This window comes from Rhinatrema bivittatum, unplaced genomic scaffold (genome assembly GCF_901001135.1).
Source record: "Rhinatrema bivittatum unplaced genomic scaffold, aRhiBiv1.1, whole genome shotgun sequence".
Taxonomy (NCBI): Eukaryota; Metazoa; Chordata; class Amphibia; order Gymnophiona; family Rhinatrematidae; genus Rhinatrema; species Rhinatrema bivittatum.
This window is the reverse complement of record NW_021821147.1, coordinates 54,330-77,549: the sequence shown is the minus strand read 5'-3', so window position 1 is coordinate 77,549 and position 23,220 is coordinate 54,330. Positions and strand designations below refer to the sequence as shown.

Below are 23,220 nucleotides of genomic sequence, written 5' to 3'. Positions count from 1 at the left end.
ACACATGCTCTGACATGCTCTCCCTGACACACTCTCCCTTTTACATACATTCACCGACACACGCTCCCTCTCACATACATTCACCGACACACGCTCTCTCTCACATACATTCACCGACACACGCTCCCTCTCACATACATTCTCACTCACATATGCTCTGACATGTTCTCCCTGACACTCTCCCTCTTACATACTTTCACTGACACACTCTCCCTCTTACATACTTTCACTGACACACTCTCCTTCTTACATATTTTCACTGACACACTCTCCTTCTTACATATTTTCACTGACACATGCTCCCTCTCATATACATTCCCACTCACATATGCTCTGACACACTCTCCCTCTTACATACTTTCACTGACCCACGCTCCCTCTCACATACATTCTCACTCTCACACATGATCTGACATGCTCTCTCTGACACACTCTCCTTCTTACATACTTTCACTGACACACACATGCTATATAAATTACTGTTATAAATGGAGGGGCGGGAAGTGAGATTAAGGGAAAAAGGGGGAGTCACTACAATTGTATAATCACATGATTTGTAGATGACATCAATTTGCTAAATTGGTTTTGGCTTTCCTTAATTTTTTTTACACTATAAACTTTAACTGACTTCTGGCTCCTGTGGCCTCAGCAGCCTGTGGCAGGAGAGGTGACAGTAAACACATGGCAGGATGAGGTGGGTGACTGAGCTTGCGGGAGGCGACCAGATTCAGACCACACCTGCCTGTCATGGGAGAGAGGGGGGCAGTCAGTAAACAAGTGGAGCAGCAGCAAAGATATGGTGGGCAGGTTTCCACGGCTCTGAGGGACAGGATGGGAGTCCCGAAATGGGAGGGAGAGAGGGAGGCATGCAGGGCAGCAGCAAGGCAACTTTACCTGTCGGATGGAGTCGGAGAAAAAAGCTGCCCAAGCAGTCATGGTACAAGCTGAGGTGGGAGGCTCAGGCACATCAAGGCATAGAATTGGCTGCTGAGTTCAGCTCTGGGATGGACCCCTGACCCACACAGGCAGGCAAATCATGAGGCAAGTGTGGCAGGCAGGCCTTGCAGACTGCCTGAGCCGTCACGGGAGGAGGGGCAGCCTCCCAGCCAGCAACTCACGCTGAGCTGAGAGAAGAGAAGGGAAGTTCAAACACGAACAAACGTTCGGGGCAAGCAACACGGTTTCTCTCTTTTCTCTTCTGCCGCTGTGCAAGCTGCCAAAGGCAAAACAGCAGGCAGCTGATCTGTGCTACGCCGCCAGCACTAATGAGCAACTGGCCAGAGTTAGATCAGGTTCTCAAGTGTGCAGTTACCACTGTATCCGTGCACTGTACAAGTGGCTGCAAGAGCAGGCTGTCTGCTCAGACACCAGGCACTTGGTCCCCCTATATGGCATGCATGGTTAGGTCTTTAAGTTTCATCTTATAGGGCTTGAGGCGCAAACCCTGCACACTGTGGTAGCCTCACTGCTTTCTCTCCATCCGCATCCTTCTGCAGATACAATTTCCAACACTGGCCACGATACGCTAAGGGAGTTCTCATGAGTGGTTCGCAGAATCACCAGCACCACTTTTACTTCTACTGGTTAGAGCTCGCCCTAGGCACCCGAGCATTTCAGCCATGGTGCACTGCTCCCTGACATTTCTGGAGCACCACCACTTCTTTTTCTTCTATTGGTTAGAGCTCTCCCTAGGCACCCGAGCATTTCAGCCATGGTGCACTGCTCCCTGACATTTCTGGATCACCACCACTTCTTTTTCTTCTACTGGTTAGAGCTCTCCCTAGGCACCCGAGCATTTCAGCCATGGTGCACTGCTCCCTGACATTTCTGGATCACCACCACTTCTTTTTCTTCTATTGGTTAGAGCTCTCCCTAGGCACCCGAGCATTTCAGCCATGGTGCACTGCTCCCTGACATTTCTGGATCACCACCACTTCTTTTTCTTCTATTGGTTAGAGCTCTCCCTAGGCACCCGAGCATTTCAGCCATGGTGCACTGCTCCCTGACATTTCTGGAGCACCACCACTTCTTTTTCTTCTATTGGTTAGAGCTCTCCCTAGGCACCCGAGCATTTCAGCCATGGTGCACTGCTCCCTGACATTTCTGGAGCACCACCACTTCTTTTTCTTCTATTGGTTAGAGCTCTCCCTAGGCACCCGAGCATTTCAGCCATGGTGCACTGCTCCCTGACATTTCTGGAGCACCACCACTTCTTTTTCTTCTATTGGTTAGAGCTCTCCCTAGGCACCCGAGCATTTCAGCCATGGTGCACTGCTCCCTGACATTTCTGGATCACCACCACTTCTTTTTCTTCTATTGGTTAGAGCTCTCCCTAGGCACCCGAGCATTTCAGCCATGGTGCACTGCTCCCTGACATTTCTGGATCACCACCACTTCTTTTTCTTCTATTGGTTAGAGCTCTCCCTAGGCACCCGAGCATTTCAGCCATGGTGCACTGCTCCCTGACATTTCTGGATCACCACCACTTCTTTTTCTTCTATTGGTTAGAGCTCTCCCTAGGCACCCGAGCATTTCAGCCATGGTGCACTGCTCCCTGACATTTCTGGATCACCACCACTTCTTTTTCTTCTACTGGTTAGAGCTCTCCCTAAGCACCTGAGCATTTCAGCCGTGGTGCACTGCTCCCTGACATTTCTGGTGCACTTAGCTAACATGTCCCAGGTTCTCCCCAGGCTCACCCCTCGGCCACGCCGCTCTCATGCTCGTCTGTGAGGGTGTCTCTCCGGAAGGGCAGCACCACCAGTCTGGTTCCGTAGATCAGCATGACGGCACAGCGCCCATCGGGATCCACGCGCACCTTGGGGATGTGAACGTTCTGTACAAACCCGTCCTGTGTGCAAACACAAAAACAGAGAATGTGACGGCAACGTGAGCACAAGCCTTTCTGAACTCGCCTCCACGCACTCATCATCCTGCCTGCTGAGGGATATTTTCTGATTCTTACTCCTCCTTTAAGCCTAAGGTCCGCACTGTTCTGTTCTTCCTTCTTCTGTACTTTTACCATTCAGTCTCTTCTAGGATATACATATTTAAGTTTTTAAGGCTCATTGGATAGGACTTTTTGTGCAGACTCTGGACCAGCTCTATCATCTTTTGCAGACAAATCCTCCTGAACTGGACTCAGCACGCTATCGCAATTATATCTTTTTTGAGATGCGGCGACCAGAATTGTACACAGTATTCAAGGTGCGGTCTCACCATGGAGCGATACAGAGGCATTATGACATTTTCCGTTTTATTCACCATTCCCTTCCTAATAATTCCCAACATTCTGTTTGCTTTTTTGACTGCCGCAGCACACTGAGCCGACGATTTCAATGTGTTATCCACTATGACACCTAGATCTCTTTCTTGGGTTGTAGCACCTAATATGGAACCCAGCATTGTGTAATTATAGCATGGGTTATTTTTCCCTATATGCATCACCTTGCACTTATCCACATTAAATTTCATCTGCCATTTGGATGCCCAATTTTCCAGTCTCACAAGGTCTTCCTGCAATTTATCACAATCTGCTTGTGATTTAACTACTCTGAACAATTTTGTGTCATCTGCAAATTAGATTATCTCACTCGTCGTATTTCTTTCCAGATCATTTATAAATATATTGAACAGTAAGGGTCCCAATACAGATCCCTGAGGCACTCCACTGCCCACTCCCTTCCACTGAGAAAATTGCCCATTTAATCCTACTCTCTGTTTCCTGTCTTTTAACCAGTTTGCAATCCACGAAAGACATCGCCACCTATTCCATGACTTTTTACTTTTCCTAGAAGCCTCTCATGAGGAACTTTGTCAAACGCCTTCTGAAAATCCAAGTATACTACATCTACCGGTTCACCTTTATCCACATGTTTATTAACCCCTTCAAAAAAGTGAAGCAGATTTGTGAGGCAAGACTTACCCTGGGTAAAGCCATGCTGACTTTGTTCCATTAAACCATGTCTTTCTATATGTTCTGTGATTTTGATGTTTAGAACACTTTCCACTATTTTTCCTGGCACTGAAGTCAGGCTAACCGGTCTGTAGTTTCCCTGGAGCCTTTTTTAAATATTTATTTGTGGGTTACATTGGCCACCCTCCTTCAGGTACAATGGATGATGGTTACAAATTAATAGATCAAATTAATAGATCAAATTAATAGATCAGAAATTTCATTTTTTAGTTCCTTCAGTTCCCTAGGATGCATACCATCCGGTCCAGGTGATTTGCCACTTTTTAGTTTGTCAATCTGGCCTACTACATCTTCTAGGTTCACAGTGATTTCCTTCAGTTTGTCTGACTCATCGCCCCTGAAAACCATCTCCAGAACTGATATCTCCCCAACATCCTCATTAGTAAACACAGAAGCAAAGAATTCATTTAGTCTTTCTGCAATGGCCTTATCTTCCCTAAGAGCCCCTTTAACCCCTCGGTCATCTAATGGTCCAAGCAACTCCCTCACAGGTTTCTTGCTTCGGATAGATTTTAAAAAGTTTTTATTATGAGTTTTTGCCTCTAAGGCCAATTTCATTTCAAATTCTCGCTTAGCCTGCCTTATCAATGTTTTACACTTAACTTGACAATGCTTATGCTTTTTCCTATTTTCTTCAGATGGATCGAAGCACAAACTATGATGTTCGACCAAACCCTTCTCTCCATTCCAATGCTTACTTCTAAACAAGCAAATCTGAACGTCAAACTAGTTAACAGAGTTTTGAAAAAGTTCAATAACATCCAGAGAACTACAGAGCGGTGAGCCTGATGTTCATTCCAGGTAAAATAAAGGAAGTTATTAAAAACAGAATTTACCTTTTAAAACGTTTATATATATGATGCAGCAACCCAGTGTTCTAGGTGACTTACAATAAAACATACACTTTTACATAGACCACCACCACCACAAACTACACCAACCTGCTATAAACTACTTAGATGACAGGGCTAGACATGGCTTAAAGGGTTTTCTAATATACTAAGTTACTTTGAAGGTATAAACAAACGTGGATGGAGGTGAGCAGGTTGATACAGTGCATCTGGATTTTACAAAGTCCCTCATGAGAGACTCCTCAGGAGGCAGTGTCCTAATGTGGACCGATAACCGGATAAGGGTAGGACTAATTATTCACTTTTCCAAATGGAGAGAGGTCATAAGTGGAGTGCCCCAAGGTCTGTGCAACATTCATACATGATCTGGAAAAGGAAAGAGCGAGTGAGAGAATTAGATTTGCAGACTGCCACAAAATTATTCAAAGTTGTTAAAAGATCAGCGGAACGTGAGTAACTGCAGAAGGACCTTGCCAGGCTGGGGACTCGGCAACTGAATGGCAGATGAAATTTAATGTGACAAATTACAAAGTGAAGCACATAGGGAACAATAATGCAAAGTACATACAGGTTTTCATCTTATTTTATTTATTTAAAAACCTCTCTTATCACTACATTCTAACATGCGAGGCAGAGTACATATAAAACATTCATAATCCTCGAGAACTGACCGACAGTGACATATCCCCTCAGCCCCCAATATATCCAGCTTTTTAAACAAAATATTACCTACACCCCACTCTGTGCCCCAAAAGCCTGCTCCTAAAATAGTCCTTGGCTGTTCCTTAAAAGAATGCGCACAGCTAATTTTCCTTAGGTCATCTGGAAGCGAGGTCCAGAGATCTGGCCCAGCAACACCGAACGTTAGTGTCCGGGTCTCCTCAATGTGCACTAGTCTGGGTGACTGCAGGTCTCAAACGTCCAGGGTGGCTTGGACATTTGTACAGATAACCATATCACTATATAGCACTTTATGTATAATTATGGCCAGTTTATAGCAGGCTTGCTTACCTGTAACTGGTGTTCTCCTAGGACAGCTCACATGCAAGTGACATCATCTAATGCAGCCCGGCACAGAACACTTTTGTCAAAGTTTCTGGAAGCTTTGACCAGCAGACTGAGCATGCCCAGCCTGCCGCTATCCGCGTGCCCACGCCAGATCTGCCTTCAGTCTTGTAACATAAACTAAAATTACGAGCGAGAAAATAAAGCAAACTGGAGGGAGAACCCAACTCCATGGGGAGGCGGGTGGGATTCCTGAGGACGATCATCCTGCTGTCCTAGGGGAACACCTGTTACAGGTAAGCAACTGCGCTCTCTCACAGGACAAGCAGGATGGTGGTCCTCGCATGTGGGTGAATGCCAAGCTCCAGACTGTCCCTGTTAACAGGATAGACCAACAGTAACCAAACAAGGTGCCAACGGGCACAACACAACTGCAGCGATGAGGGTCAGTAGGGGACTGTCTGGTTCCTACAAAAGCACGAAGAGTTGGGGTCAGGCCTGGAACAGGTTGCACAGGACAGATTGACAAAACGCACTGTCCTGACGCCTGTCTTGGGACCAGGGTGCTGTGGGCAAGATCCATGAGGGGCATCAGCCCTAGGCTTGTAGGCTTCGGAGGCCTCAGGGGCACCTCGGGAATTGACGGATCCCCTGGCATCGAGGAGACCAGAGGCCACGGAAGGCCAGAAGGACCCGGCAAGGGCTCAGGGAACTGTGGTCTGGGAAACACAGTACCGGTTGTATCTTCCTCCTCAGAGGACCCAAAAATCAGGATTGCTCCGGTGGAGGGCATCGGTGGCCGCTGGGGAAGCGAAGGTCCCTCGGGCACCGGCTGTGTCAGAAGGGCACCCAGAAGGATGCTCCAGCAAGGGAGCTAGCATCGAGGGCGAAGGCTCAGGCGCCAGTATGGGGGCCAGTGGCATGGGTAGCTCAAAGCTCTGGAGAGCCTTAAGCACCGCGGACTGCACCCTGCAGTCCAACTCCTCCTGAAAGTCTGGAGTGGCCAGGACTGATGGAGGGGGATGAGGAGTGCCCGGCTCTTCCACGCCTAGGACTACCCAGGGGCAGAGGAAGATTGGGCCTCTGATGGCCAGGGTCACTTCGGTGACAGCTCGGCAGCTGCCAATGCCACCTCAGAACCGGAGCCGTGCACCAACAGTGATGCTTGCAGGATCTCCAATGGAGGCAGTGCATGCAAATCTCTCTCATGCATATTCATTGTGGATATCCTGAAAACCTGGCCTGTTTGTGGCCCTCGAGGACTGGAGTTCGCCATCACTGTCCTAGGAGAAAACTTTTGTCAAAGTTTCTAGAAACTGACTGGCACGCTGAGCATGCCCAGAATGCCACTATCCGCACGGCCATGCAGGCTCCCTCTTCAGTCTCATATCTTAGCGAAAAATAAAATAAACCAACGGAGAACCCAACTCCGCGGGGTGGCAGGCGGGTTTCCTGAGGACTAACATCCTGCTGTCCTAGGCAAACACCTGTTACAGGTAAGCAACTCTGCTTTTCCTAGGACAAGCAGGATGGTAGTCTTCACAGATGGGTGAATACCAAGCTACAGGCTGCCCCCAGCAATAACGGGACCAACAGCACTTAACTGCGTGCCAACGGGCACAACAACAGAAGTGCTGATGGTGAGAACGGGAGGCAGCACGAACCAGATACTGGGTCCTAGGTAGGGAGAGTTGGGTTCTTATGCTTGGAACAGATTACAAAAGACAGAGTGGCCAAAGGTACTGTCATGTTGACCATCCTTGTCCAAACAGTAATGGGCGGTGAACGTGTGCAGGCAGCTCCACATCGCAGCCTTGCAGATCTCAGCAATGAGGACCGCACAAAAGTACGCCACCGACGCTCGAAGCAAAAGGATATACATTCTGCCAACCAGATGGACAGGTTCTGCTTGCCCACCGCAACACCAAGTCTGTTTTTATCAAAGGAGACAAAGAGTTGCGTGGACTGCTGTGCGCTCAAGATAAAAGGCAAGAGAACACTTGCAGCCCAGGCTGTGCAGAGCCCATTCACCCTGGTGGGAAAGGGGTCTCGGAAAACGATGGACTAATTGAGATGATTAACTGCTATTAATCAAGTTTACTTAGGGAATAGCCACTGCTATTAATTGCATCAGGAGCATGGGATCTTCTTAGTGTTTGGGTACTTGCCAGGTTCTTGTGGCCTGGTTTTGGCCTCTGTTGGAAACAGGATGCTGGGCTTGATGGACCCTTGGTCTGACCCAGCATGGCATGTTCTTATGTTCTTATGAAATCAGTCACCACCTTAGGCAGGAACTTAGAGTGAGAATGCGTAGAACCACCCTGTCATGAAAGAATTTCGTATAGGGCAGATACGTCACTAAGGCCTGAAGCTCACTGACCCTGCGAGCGGAAGTGACAGCAACCAGGAAAATGACTTTCCAGTTAAAATGTTTAAGCTCGCAGGAGCACATAGGCTTGAAAGGAGACTGCATGAGCCGTGCTAGTACCACGTTGAGGTCCCAGGACACAACAGGATGCCGCAGAGGGAGCTTTAGATGCAACAAGCCCATCATGAAGCAGCCCACCTAGGACTGCACAGAAATCGGTGCACCACTTAGCCCCTGGTGATACGCGCTGACAGCACTCAGGTGGACTCGGATCAAGGCGATCTGTAGCCCAGACGCCGAGCGGAACCACAAATAGTCCAGCAGTCGCGGAGTGGAGCACAAGAAAGGGTCTAGGCCCTTCGCCTCATACAAGATAGAGAACCACTTTCACTTCAACAAGTAAGTCTTCCTGGTGAAAGGTTTCTGGGAAGCCACCAGTACCTGTGACACAGTATCAGAGAGCTCGAGGGACTGTAAGACTACCCTTTCAACATCCAGGCAGTGAGGGCCAGCGAGCGGAGGTTCGGGTGGCGCAATCTGCCCGGGTCCTGCGTGATCAGGTCTGGGGAGGTGCCGAGGCGCATGGGCTCCCGGATCGATAGGTCGCGCAGGATCGAGAACCAGACTTGTTGCGACCAATACAGGGCAACTAGGATCATGGTGCCCCTGTCCTGCTGGAGCTTCACGAGAATCTTTCCCACCAGCAGGAGCGGGGGATAAGCGTACAGTAGGACCTTGCCCCAAAACAGGGCAAAGGCATCCGAGGCTGGTTCCCCATCTTCCCTGTACAGGGAGTAGAAGTGGATCACCTTGAAATTCCGAGGGGAGACAAAGAGGTCCATGTCCGGAATGCCCCACAGGCAGAAGATTCTGTCCACGACTGTTGTGTTGAGAGACCACGCGTGGGGGTGGAATCTGCCACCACGTTCTCTGTCCCTGCCAGATAAACTGATCGCAGGAGCGTGTCCTTGGATAGGGCCCAAGCCCAAATCTGTGCCGCCTCCTGGCAAAGCAGGACAGAGCCCGTGCCTCCCTGCTTGTTTATTTACCATATTGTGACTTGGTTGTCAGTCTGGATCAAAACCACTTTGTGGGCCAGGTGATCCTGGAATGCCGAGAGGGTGCACCGGATCGCTCGCAGCTCCAGGAAGTTTGATGACTCGCTTCCTGCTCAGACCACAAGCCTTGCGTGTGGAGGCTGCCTACATGTACCCCCCCCAGCCCAAGGTGGAGGCATCAGTAGTCAGTACCTCCTGGAGGGAAGGCCCCTCTCCGAGTTAGTCAGGCTCTCCCACTAGGAGAGGAAGTCTAGAAGCAGCGAGGTAACTTGCACTGGCGCCGAGAGGTCCTGGAGCTACTGAGAGCGGAGAGTCCACTGCGCTACCCACATGGAGTGATGTGAACCAATGCCGCCATGTGGCCCAGCAAGTGGAGCAGAGGCAGAGATCGTCCGGCGCCGCTGGATGGAGGTCTGAGCGCAGTCCCTAGGGAGGAACGCTCTGACCAGAGTTGTGTCCAGGAGAGCCCCAATGAATGCTAGCTGCTTGGATGGGCTCAGATGAGATTTGGGGAAATCGATCATGAACCCCAGTGACTGTAGCACCTTGGCTGTCAAACCAGAACCTGTTTAAGGCTCTGAGATCAAAAAATGGGCCGGAGATCGTCTGTTTTTCTTGGTATCAAAAAATCTCTCGAGTAGAATCCCTGGCCCTGTTGAGAGCGAGGCGTGTGTTCCACAGCTCTGGTCTTCAACAAGGCTGAAAGCTCCAACTGGAGAGTTTCCTGATGCTCTGACAGATCCCACACTGGGAGTGGCAGAGAATCCACCAGGACTATCCTGAAATTCAGACAGTAATGTGGTTCTACAATACCCAGAACCCAACAGTCTGTGGTAATAGGAGGCCAGTGGTCTGCGAACAGACATAGCCAGCCCCCGACCAGTGGGTAGGGGTCCGTGGGCACTGCGAGCTGGTATCCACTTTCTTGCTGCCAGTAAAACACAGCTGGTCTGGGCTGTGGCATGGGTTGGGGCCTGAGGGCACTCTGTTGGCAAGGCCGGCCCCTGGCTGTAGTGCTTGGTGCCCCAGTGTGGGAAACCGGAGGGTAGTATCTCCTCTGGCAGTAGAAGAACTTGCGAGGTACTTGATGCAAGGACCTGCACACAGAGGACGGCGGTTCTGAGGTGCTGGCCGAGAGCTGCTGCAAGGCCTCGTGATGGTCCTTGAGCTTAGCCACCGCATCGCTGACCTTGTCCAGGAAGAAATTTTCTCCAGTGCAGGGAGGCCTGAAGCCAGGGCATGTGCCGGGTGCTATTGCCCGCAGCCAATACCCTGGCTGCCATCTTGAAGACATTGTAAGTGGACTTTACCTCATGTTTCCCGGCCCCCAGGCCCTTCTGTACTATTTCCTCCAGCGCATCCTGCTGCCGAGGTAGTTACTCCGCCAGCTCCTGAACTTGCCTCCACAAATTCCTATTGTACCGAGCCATGTACAACTGGTAGGAGGCAATACGGGCAATGAGCACTATCCCTTGAAAAACCCTCCTTCCAAGGGCGTCCAGGGGCCTATGTTCTCAGCCCAGAGGAATGAATACAAGATCTCTTGGCCTTTTTTAAGGCAGACTCCACAACCACAGACTGGAGGGGGGAGCTGACATTTCTGAAAGCCAAAGGCCTGTTGGACCACATAAAGGGCATCTGTCTTACAGGGGAAAGAGCCCGGGTGCTCCCACATCCTGTACAGAAGTTCCAAGGGAATTTTGTGGATTGGGATGGCTACCACCTCCTTTGGGACATCCACAAACTGGAGAACCTCCAGCATTTTCTGACAGGCGTCCTCCTCGGTGAGGAGCTGGAAAGGAATGGCTTCCGCCATAGCCCGGACAAAAGTCCACGAAGGAGAGGTCTTCTGGGGGAGAGCGACGACTCCTGTCCAGCAGAGAAGGCTCAGAAGGCAAGTAGCAAGAGTCCTCAAAGAGGACGCCGATGAATCATCGCCCCAGGGATCGAATGGCACATCCTCCTCACTAACGTCCACAGGACAGCAAGAGAGGCCAGCACCCATGCCCACTGGCAACAGCATAGAGAGTTCTCTCGGCAACTTCAGTGCCGGGGGCCTCAAAGGCATCGACGGTACTGGGAGCATCGAGGGCCCCGAGGGAACCAACTATCCTGGGATTTCCTATGGCCCGGAAAAGGGCTCGGGGAGTGAAGGCACCTTCGAGGGCTTTGGGCGCGGTTGCGAATCTTCCTTTGAGGATCCAGGAATTGGTATCACTCCAGAAGGGGACCTTGGTGGCCAATAGAGAACCAAAGGATCCCCAGGCACTGGCTGCATAAGTAGAATGGCCAGCAGGACATTGAGACGCTCCAGCAGGGACGCTAATAGCGCAGGCACTGGGTCCAGCACCGGTATGGGGGCCAGCGCCTGGGACGGTTCAAAGCTCCGGAGGGCTCGAAGCACTGCCTGCTGCACCCTGTGGTCCAACTCCTCCTGAAAGTCCGGTGATGAGAACACGGACGACGGAGGAGGAGGAGCAGCGTCATCGGAGCCTCCACGAGGGGCTGAGGAGGCTCAGTGCCCGGCACAGCACTTGGTGGGGAACACTTGGGATTCCCAGGTTTGGAAGAGGATGGGGCCTCTTCACCATGAGGTCGCTTCGGAGCAGGCTCAGCATAAGCCGGTGCTCCTCTGTAGTCGGCAACGGTGCTGTGCGACGACTGCAGGGGCCAGTGTCTGTGTTTCTCTCGGTGCTCAGCTCGGTCTTTCTCCAGTGCAGAGGATGCCAACGATCCAGATGCCTTGGAACGGTCCTCTCATCACAGTATGAACCAGACGGGATGTAGAAAGTGACAGTGCATCTGAGGAGTCTCCGCGGCCGCTCGATGTCAAAGCCCCTGATACCGGAGTTGATGGATCAGACTTCTTGGCACCAAAATGCTGCTCTCCATCTTGTCCAGATGGGAATGACGGCCCTTGGGGGAGTCATCTGGGCGCAGTCGGGGCACCCACGGACGTCGTGGGAAGCCCCCAAGCAGAGGATACAGACCTCATGCAGATCCATGAGACATGGTCCATGGGCACTGGGGGCACTTGTGAAACCCAGAAGATGCCATGAAAACAAGCCGGTGAACATTTGATGGCCGCCGGGAGGCAACACGCTCGGGAATAGACCGCAAAAAATGAGAGAAATACCTACTGAGATGCCGGAGGGACCGACAGCGGAGAGGGAGTCCGCAGAGGATACCATAAGGAAAAATCCTTGTGTCTCCCTCAATACCAGTCCCCGCAGACCATGGATATGGACCACTGCCGGCAAAAATGGAAGGGGGGAAATCGCCACAAGCATCCAGGCAATGCTGTCACAGGCTTAAAGAAAGCTGCGGCTGAATGACACTGAAGTGGCATGCAGCACAATTAGATAAGTGTTTAGGCTTCCTCACTCAAAATGAGTGTACAAAACGTGTGCGCATACAAATACACGCAAGTATACACGCATAGGCCGCACGCCCTGTAGGCACCTAATCTGGATGCCTAAAGCAGGACACACAAATGGGTGCAAAGGTGCGCACTGAGCGGCCCACAGCACAAAAACATGCACTAACACCTCGTGTCCTACCACACGATCAAAAAGGGAGGCCTAGCCAAATGGCTGCTCAACCCACCATGCCCGCACAGCCTCCTCAGCTCACGGAACTCCGCAAAGACGTGAGCGGGCTACCCTGTGTCTTTTTTTTTTTTCCAATAAGAAAAACGTTGACCTGAGCTGTCTCAGCCAGCAATCGCTAATTGTACACTAGGCCAGGCCCCTCAAGGCTACCGGACTGAAGCGCTCTACTGAGGGAGAGACCTACGGTATCCTTCAGGAGGCAAGCGATGCTATATAGCCGTTTCATCCTAAAAAGACGTCGTGATGCGGCATGCAGCACAAAAGGGTAAGCGCTTAGGGTTCTTTGCCGCGGGTACCTTGGTTGTAAGCGCCTAGATTATGCGTGTACAAACCCTGCGCCCAAAATGGATGTACACAAAACAGTTTGTATGCAAATATACGGGCCTAGGCTTGCGTCCAACTAGGCGCCCAACACTGCTTATTTATTTATTTAAATTCTTTTAATATACCGATGCTCAAGACAAAATCTTATCGTACTGGTTTACAGTATAACCAGGGGAAACCAATAACCAGAAGAAAGTAAGTTACAATGAAGAGGGATTACAATACAGGACAATTGAAAAAGGAAGAATTAGTTTAACAAAGCTCTCCTAAGAGTAAAACGCTATAGTACACCATTGATTAGCATGGATAATTAACTGAGTGGTTCAAGCATAACAGTTCCTTTCATTAGTGGTTGGGGAGCTGTGCTTGATTGCACAACTGAGTGCACAGTAGCGCACTGCCAGCCCGCCATGAGAAAAAGGCACGAAATCCCCTCACGGCCTACTATGCCAAAAAGGAGAAGCCTAGACCTAGCCACACGGCAGCTCAACCCACCGAGCATGCACTACCACATCACTTCACAGAGATCCCCAGAGACATGAGTGGGACAGTCAAACACTGAGGTAGACGAGCCTTTCTCCTGCTTTCCTCTCGTTGCTGTACTGTATATATAGTTTTTAATATCTCCTTTAGATTCCCTCTTTCTTTTCTTCCTCTAAGAACTATCACAATTCTGTCACACACACACACACACACACACACAGGAAGATGAAACATCTCAAATATAGTCATGCAACTCCTGTGTATATCTGCCAGTGACAGCATCAGAATTATCCCTTTCAATAACTCTTACACTAAGAACTATCACAATTCTGTCACACCAGGAAGATGAAACATCTCAAATATAGTCATGCAATTCCTGTGTATATCTGCCAGTGACAGCATCAGAATTATCCCATTCAATAACTCTTACACTAAGAACTATCACAATTCTGTCACACACACACAGGAAGATGAAACATCTCAAATATAGTCATGCAATTCCTGTGTATATCTGCCAGTGACAGCATCAGAATTATCCCTTTCAATAACTCTTACACTAAGAACACACACAATTCTGTCACACACACACACAGAGGAAGATGAAACATCTCAAATATAGTTATGTAATTCCTGTGTATATCTGCCAGTGACAGCATCAGAATTATCCCTTTCAATAACTCTTACACTAAGAACTATCACAATTCTGTCACACACACACCAGGAAGATGAAACATCTCAAATATAGTCATGCAATTCCTGTGTATATCTGCCAGTGACAGCATCAGAATTATCCCATTCAATAACTCTTACACTAAGAACTATCACAATTCTGTCACACACACACAGGAAGATGAAACATCTCAAATATAGTCATGCAATTCCTGTGTATATCTGCCAGTGACAGCATCAGAATTATCCCATTCAATAACTCTTACACTAAGAACTATCACAATTCTGTCACACACACACAGGAAGATGAAACATCTCAAATATAGTCATGCAATTCCTGTGTATATCTGCCAGTGACAGCATCAGAATTATCCCATTCAATAACTCTTACACTAAGAACTATAATAATTCTGTCACACACACAGGAAGATGAAACATCTCAAATATAGTCATGCAATTCCTGTGTATATCTGCCAGTGACAGCATCAGAATTCTCCCATTCAATAACTCTTACACTAAGAACTATCACAATTCTGTCACACACACACACAGGAAGATGAAACATCTCAAATATAGTCATGCAATTCCTGTGTATATCTGCCAGTGACAGCATCAGAATTCTCCCATTCAATAACTCTTACACTAAGAACTATCACAATTCTGTCACACACACAGGAAGATGAAACATCTCAAATATAGTCATGCAATTCCTGTGTATATCTGCCAGTGACAGCATCAGAATTCTCCCATTCAATAACTCTTACACTAAGAACTATCACAATTCTGTCACACACACAGGAAGATGAAACATCTCAAATATAGTCATGCAATTCCTGTGTATATCTGCCAGTGACAGCATCAGAATTATCCCATTCAATAACTCTTACACTAAGAACTATCACAATTCTGTCACACACACACACAGGAAGATGAAACATCTCAAATATAGTCATGCAATTCCTGTGTCTATCTGCCAGTGACAGCATCAGAATTCTCCCATTCAATAACTCTTACACTAAGAACACACACAATTCTGTCACACACACAGGAAGATGAAACATCTCAAATATAGTCATGCAATTCCTGTGTATATCTGCCAGTGACAGCATCAGAATTCTCCCATTCAATAACTCTTACACTAAGAACTATCACAATTCTGTCACACACACACACAGGAAGATGAAACATCTCAAATATAGTCATGTAATTCCTGTGTATATCTGCCAGTGACAGCATCAGAATTCTCCCATTCAATAACTCTTACACTGAGAACTATCACAATTCTGTCACACACACAGGAAGATGAAACATCTCAAATATAGTCATGCAATTCCTTTGTATATCTGCCAGTGACAGCATCAGAATTCTCCCATTCAATAACTCTTACACTAAGAACTATCACAATTCTGTCACACACACACAGGAAGATGAAACATCTCAAATATAGTCATGCAATTCCTGTGTATATCTGCCAGTGACAGCATCAGAACTCTCCCATTCAATAACTCTTACACTAAGAACTATCACAATTCTGTCACACACAGGAAGATGAAACATCTCAAATATAGTCATGCAATTCCTGTGTATATCTGCCAGTGACAGCATCAGAACTCTCCCATTCAATAACTCTTACACTAAGAACTATCAGAATTCTGTCACACACACACACACACACACAGGAAGATGAAACATCTCAAATATAGTCATGCAATTCCTGTGTATATCTGCCAGTGACAGCATCAGAATTCTCCCATTCAATAACTCTTACACTAAGAACTATCACAATTCTGTCACACACACACACAGGAAGATGAAACATCTCAAATATAGTCATGCAATTCCTGTGTCTGTCTGCCAGTGACAGCATCAGAATTATCCCATTCAATAACTCTTACACTAAGAACTATAATAATTCTGTCACACACACACACACAGGAAGATGAAACATCTCAAATATAGTCATGCAATTCCTTTGTATATCTGCTAGTGACAGCATCAGATTTCTCCCATTCAATAACTCTTACACTAAGAACTATCACAATTCTGTCACACACACACACAGGAAGATGAAACATCTCAAATATAGTCATGCAATTCCTGTGTCTATCTGCCAGTGACAGCATCAGAATTCTCCCATTCAATAACTCTTACACTAAGAACACACACAATTCTGTCACACACACAGGAAGATGAAACATCTCAAATATAGTCATGCAATTCCTGTGTATATCTGCCAGTGACAGCATCAGAATTCTCCCATTCAATAACTCTTACACTGAGAACTATCACAATTCTGTCACACACACAGGAAGATGAAACATCTCAAATATAGTCATGCAATTCCTGTGTATATCTGCCAGTGACAGCATCAGAATTCTCCCATTCAATAACTCTTACACTAAGAACTATCACAATTCTGTCACACACACACACAGGAAGATGAAACATCTCAAATATAGTCATGCAATTCCTTTGTATATCTGCTAGTGACAGCATCAGATTTCTCCCATTCAATAACTCTTACACGAAGAACTATCACAATTCTGTCACACACACACACACACAGGAAGATGAAACATCTCAAATATAGTCATGTAATTCCTGTGTATATCTGCAAGTGACAGCATCAGAATTCTCCCATTCAATAACTCTTACACGAAGAACTATCACAATTCTGTCACACACACACACAGGAAGATGAAACATCTCAAATATATTCATGCAATTCCTGTGTATATCTGCCAGTGACAGCATCAGAATTCTTCCATTCAATAACTCTTACACTAAGAACTATCACAATTCTGTCACACACACACACAGGAAGATGAAACATCTCAAATTTAGTCATGCAATTCCTGTGTATATCTGCCAGTGATAGCATCAGAATTCTCCCATTCAATAACTCTTACACTAAGAACTATCACAATTCTGTCACACACACACACAGGAAGATGAAACATCTCAAATATATTCATGCAATTCCTGTGTATATCTGCCAGTGACAGCATCAGAATTCTCCCATTCAATAACTCTTACACGGAGAACTATCACAATTCTGTCACACACACACAGGAAGATGAAACATCTCAAATATAGTCATGTAATTCCTGTGTATATCTGCCAGTGACAGCATCAGAATTCTCCCATTCAATAACTCTTACACTAAGAACTATCACAATTCTGTCACACACACACACAGGAAGATGAAACATCTCAAATATATTCATGCAATTCCTGTGTATATCTGCCAGTGACAGCATCAGAATTCTCCCATTCAATAACTCTTACACGGAGAACTATCACAATTCTGTCACACACACACAGGAAGATGAAACATCTCAAATATAGTCATGTAATTCCTGTGTATATCTGCCAGTGACAGCATCAGAATTCTCCCATTCAATAACTCTTACACGGAGAACTATCACAATTCTGTCACACACACACAGGAAGATGAAACATCTCAAATATAGTCATGTAATTCCTGTGTATATCTGCCAGTGACAGCATCAGAATTCTCCCATTCAATAACTCTTACACGGAGAACTATCACAATTCTGTCACACACAGGAAGAGGAAACATCTCAAATATAGTCATGCAATTCCTGTGTATATCTGCCAGTGATAGCATCAGAATTCTCCCATTCAATAACTCTTACGCTAAGAACTATCACAATTCTGTCACACACAGGAAGAGGAAACATCTCAAATATAGTCATGCAATTCCTGTGTATATCTGCCAGAGGCAGCATCAGAATTCTCCCATTCAATAACTCTTACGCTAAGAACTATCACAATTCTGTCTCACACACACACAGGAAGATGAAACATCTCAAATATAGTCATGAAATTCCTGTGTATATCTGCCAGTGACAGCATCAGATTTCTCCCATTCAATAACTCTTACACGGAGAACTATCACAATTCTGTCACACACACACACAGGAAGATGAAACATCTCAAATATAGTCATGAAATTCCTGTGTATATCTGCCAGTGACAGCATCAGATTTCTCCCATTCAATAACTCTTACACTAAGAACTATCACAATTCTGTCACACACAGGAAGAGGAAACATCTCAAATATATTCATGCAATTCCTGTGTATATCTGCCAGTGACAGCATCAGAATTATCCCATTCAATAACTCTTACGCTAAGAACTATCACAATTCTGTCTCACATGTATGCACAAGGATGACACAGAAGGTGGCAGGGGCATCTCTATCTCTAGATCTCCGGGCAAATTCTCAAGAGTAAGGCTGACTGACAATGCAATGGCAAGGAGAGAAGGCGGTGGAAGATCTCTTTCACCTGTTGCTCCACCTGGGTTTATTATAGTGGTGACCTGTACTCACCAAAACACAGAGCCCTGAAAGAGTATATGTAGCTTTTTATATGGTAAATGTCTGGGGAACAGGCAATCAAATGATACCTGGATGTGCTAACAGTGCTTCTTACCAGTCTCACAGCCTCAGATCCCAGGGGATGCTGGGAAGGGTTCTAGGGTGTCCCTGTAGCTATGAGAAGAAAGTCCTCGGCAGATACAGTAAATGCCCCTTACCCTTAGCTCCGGCTCTTCAAAGTAATGGAGAGAGAGTGTCTTCAGGTCGTGTGTGCCTGGGTCATACTCCACCACCGAGAGCTGCAGGGAGCAAAGAAACGATACAAGTCAAGCACGAGTCATCCTGAAAGTGAAGCTTCCCCACCAGGAATAACTGCCTTCCAGCAGGGTGCAAGATATCTGCTCGCCAGCTCCGGAAGGAAGCTCGCCCTGCATCCCTGCCATGGCCACTTGTGCGGTTAAACCAAAGCTTCACCAAGGAGAGAAGAAAGGGGGGAGGAGATCAGGGCTTACCTCTCTGTACTAAGCATTTTTCTCTCAGACACAAAACAGAAGAAACACTCTGGCACTTCTGGCTCCCTGAAAGCAGAACAAGTCATGTTGCGTAGGCGGGCCGTACATTTTTTGAATAAATAGTGCATGGGGCAGGCTGTAGATGTAGGAAGCTCGCGCAGCCGTAACCGGAGCATATAATAGAGCCAGGAATCACTGTGTAGGTGCCAATCAAGCTTTTTCGCTTGAATTTGGAAAGGCAAATATTTAAATGGTAAGAACATAGGAACATGCCAAACTGGGTCAGGCCAAGGTCCATCAAGCCCAGCATCCTGTTTCCATCAGAGGCCAATCCAGGCCACAAGGAGCTGGCAAAATCCCAACCCAAGTGCCAGCAGGAAGGTAAGAGAGAGAAAGGAAGAGGCTTGGCAGCCCACAGGAAAGGTACAAGAGTGGCTACTGTGCTCTCTCTAGCACCACAGAAATGTCTCACTTCCTCCTGCCTGGGATCTCCTCTTCCTGCCTCTTCACCTCCGAGGCCGAGCAGCCCTCTTTAATGCTCTCTCCCTCTCACCACCCTGCTCCCCATTCTCGCTCTGTCTCTCCCCTTGCCTTTCTGAGCTGTTAAATTCTGCCAGCATTTTGAGGGCACCTCAACTTGTGTAAAACCTGGCAGCACATAGACCACGTCTGAACCCATTTCTCCCTTTCTTAGAGCCTTGCTCAGCCTGGGTCAGTTCTGCAGAGAGACTGCAGGGAGCCACTCGCTGAGAGTTTTATTAGACGTGGCCCTCTGCTAAGCTTTCCCAGCTGAACCTGCCTCCTCCCTCTGCATCTCCAGCTGCTTTCTGACCTGGGAACATCCCCGCCTGTCCCAAGGTGATAATGTCTGCTTCCTTTCCTTCATCACGTCCAGCAACGACGATTCTGCACGGAGCAGTGTTCACTTCGTGCCTAGGATTCGCTGCTTTATGTTTTTATATTTTTAATGACTGTTTTAACTGTACACGGCCTCAACTGGACGAAAGGGCGATCAATAAATACCAAATCAATAAAGAGGGGATGGGTTCAGTGCATTTGCTTAGTACCGACTCTAGGAGGAGAGGGTAATGGAGCCAAGGCAAAAGGTGCAGCAGCCATAGAAAGCCGGTGGTGGAAACCACGAAGTGACCACACCTCACCCAAGAGAGGGCCAATGCGGTGTCAGGCAAAGAGCTCAGCACGCTGCGAAACGCGTGCTTGGACGCAGCAGACGTACTCCCAATGCGATGTCAGGATTAGCGAGTCCAAATCGTGTGTCCATACCGGCGCATTATCACATGTAAATTCCATGTAGATGAGGCTATTAGCCTAGGGCTGGCCATGCTGAAGGGCGAATTGAAAAAAAAAAAAGAGAAAACTCCTGCTTTCTGTGATTCCTCCTAATACTATCGTCGTGATACTAAGTAGGAGGAACCAAAGGCGGCAGATTTAGGTTAAAAAAAAACCCCATTTTTGAAAAACACATTCTGGACACCCAATACACAGAGAGAAGATGGGCAGTCTGGGCCGTCTCTCTTGTGCGCGTCTGCCGGCAGCAGGAGAAAACCGAGCGTCCGTTATCCCAACCCGCACCGACAGCCACCTCGCTCCTGTGCGCCTGATGCCGAGGAGGCGCTACAGATGCAAATGCCTCCTTTTTAGCACGACTCCTAATTTCAATATTGCGTTGCGCGCCCAGGAAAGGGAGCCAGGCAGGCGTCAGCACTCCACAGCGAGTGCCTGCTTTCTGTGCACAGATATTGCAACGGCCCTGTACATAAACACATAAAATCCAGTACTCGGGTCATGCCCAGCAGCCCTGCCCAAACCGCAAGGCTCTCCTAATGCTAGTACGGTCCCTCGCCCAAACATGCAGCCTCCCGGGCCTCCTTGTGGAGGAGGGAAGAGTGCAAGGAGCTCAAACCAGCCTGCAGAGAAAGCAAGGCATAGCAGGGCCGAGTAGCCCTGGAACGAGCCTGAAGTCATGCTGAGGTGGGGGGGAGGTGGGGGGACATTTTCTGGGCACTGCTGGCCCGACAGTGAGGGAGAAAAGCTGCAGCAGGAAGCACAGCCAATTAGGTGGCTGGGGAAAGAAAGGCATTAGGGAAAGAGTCATTGGTAATCAATGGAGGGGGGAGGTAAAAAAATCACTCAAAGGGATGGAGGAAAGGCCAAGGGATACAGGGGAGAGAGCGCTCAGGAAGGAGGAAAGAGCAGAAGAGAGAAAAGATTTGGGAGGGAGCTTTAAGAACATAAGAACAAGCCATACTGGGTCAGACCAAGGGTCCATCAAGCCCAGCATCCTGTTTCCAACAGTGGCCAATCCAGGCCATAAGAACCTGGCAAGTACCCAAAACTAAGTCTATTCCATGTAACCATTGCTAATGGCAGTGGCTATTCTCTAAGTGAACTTAATAGCAGGTAATGGACTTCTCCTCCAAGAACTTATCCAATCCTTTTTTAAACACAGCTATACTAACTGCACTAACCACATCCTCTGGCAACAAATTCCAGAGTTTGATTGTGCGTTGAGTAAAAAAGAACTTTCTCCGATTAGTGTTAAATGTGCCCCATGCTAACTTCATGGAGTGCCCCCTAGTCTTTCTACTATCCGAAAGAATAAATAACCGATTCACATCTACCCGTTCTAGACCTCTCATGATTTTAAACACCTCTATCATATCCCCCCTCAGCCGTCTCTTCTCCAAGCTGAACAGCCCTAATCTCTTCAGCATTTCCTCATAGGGGAGCTGTTCCATTCCCCTTATCATTTTGGTAGCCCTTCTCTATAGTTGAAGCCATAGTGTCCAGAACCTGGAGATAATCCCAGGCCGTGAGGACCATGAGAGATAACAGATGTTGGACTTGACCCATGAGCTTGAGTGCACAGGCCTCTTTGCCCACACGAGTGTCGAAGCGTGCTCCAAAGAATTCGAGGACCTGAGAGGGCTTGAGGTTGCTCTTTGAGAAATTGACTATCCACCCGAGGGAGGTGAGAACCGACAAGACCCGGTTGACCGCTATCATGCACAGGTCCTCCGTCTTTGCCCGAATGAGCCAGTCGTCCAGGTATGGGTGGACTAGGACTCCCTCCCACCAGAGGAAGGCTGCCACTACCACCATGATCTTGGTAAATGTGCGCGGCGCGGTGGCAAGACAGGATGGGAGTGCTTGAAACTGAAAATGTCATCCCAGAATGTTGAGACGAAGAAATCTCTGGTGTTCCTGGCAGACTGGGATGTGAAGGTAGGCCTCCGTCAGGTCAAGAGAGGCAAGGAACTCCCCTATAACGAACCGTCGCTATGACCGCCCTCAGGGTCTCCATCCAAAAATGGGGAACCTTGAGGGCCTTGTTGACTCTCTTCAGGTCCAGAATCGGTCGAAAGGAGCCGTCCTTTTTGGGGACGACAAATTAGGTGGAATACTGGCCAGATCCCTGTTCATGGAGGGGACCGGGACTATGGCACTGAGCGCTTGAAGCCTGTCGAGAGTCTGGCACACCGCTGAGCGCTTCCGAGTTCCGCAGTGAGAGATCAAGTAGAGGTCCGGGAGATCCCGAGCAAACTAACGCATAGCCTCTTTTGATGACTTCGAGGACCCACTGATCCGAAGACATTTTGGCTCATTCCTCAAGAAATAGGGGCAGCCAACCACCTAAGTCTGGAACGGAGGAATGGGCCGACTGTATCTCATTGTGAGGACTTTGCGGTGGTGCCTTGATGGGTACCATTTCAGAAGGGCCGACTGTCCCGAAAGGAGTGAGACCATGCTGGAGACCTAGTGGAGGTGTTTCGCTGAAAAGCTCCACGCAGCTTGTTATACCTGCGTTGCCCCCGGAAACGGGAGCGCAACGGAAAAAAAGTATCTGGACTGCTTGGGGTGGTCCTCCGGTAACTTATGAACCTTGTTGTCACCCAAAGATTTGATAAGCTGGTCCAGGTCTTCGCCAAAAAGTAACTTACCCTTGAAGGGTAGAGTGCCCAACTGCGACGTAGAAGAGGAGTTTGCAGCCCAATT

At 48.0% G+C, this 23,220-nt stretch overlaps 1 protein-coding gene across 1 annotated transcript in view; it reads right to left on the bottom strand.

Annotated features, from left to right (window-relative positions):
* LOC115082491 (cleavage and polyadenylation specificity factor subunit 1-like) overlaps positions 1 to 23,220 on the bottom strand; it is a gene marked incomplete at its 3' end in the record, with an annotated part of 66,662 nt that overhangs the window by 18,986 nt on the left and 24,456 nt on the right. The window contains exons 4-5 of the mRNA XM_029586718.1: positions 18,910 to 18,990; positions 2,700 to 2,851 (exon numbers count right to left, since the gene is read on the bottom strand). Of these exons, the coding sequence (XP_029442578.1) occupies positions 2,700 to 2,851; positions 18,910 to 18,990 (233 nt within the window). The remainder of the gene's footprint in view (positions 1 to 2,699; positions 2,852 to 18,909; positions 18,991 to 23,220) is intronic.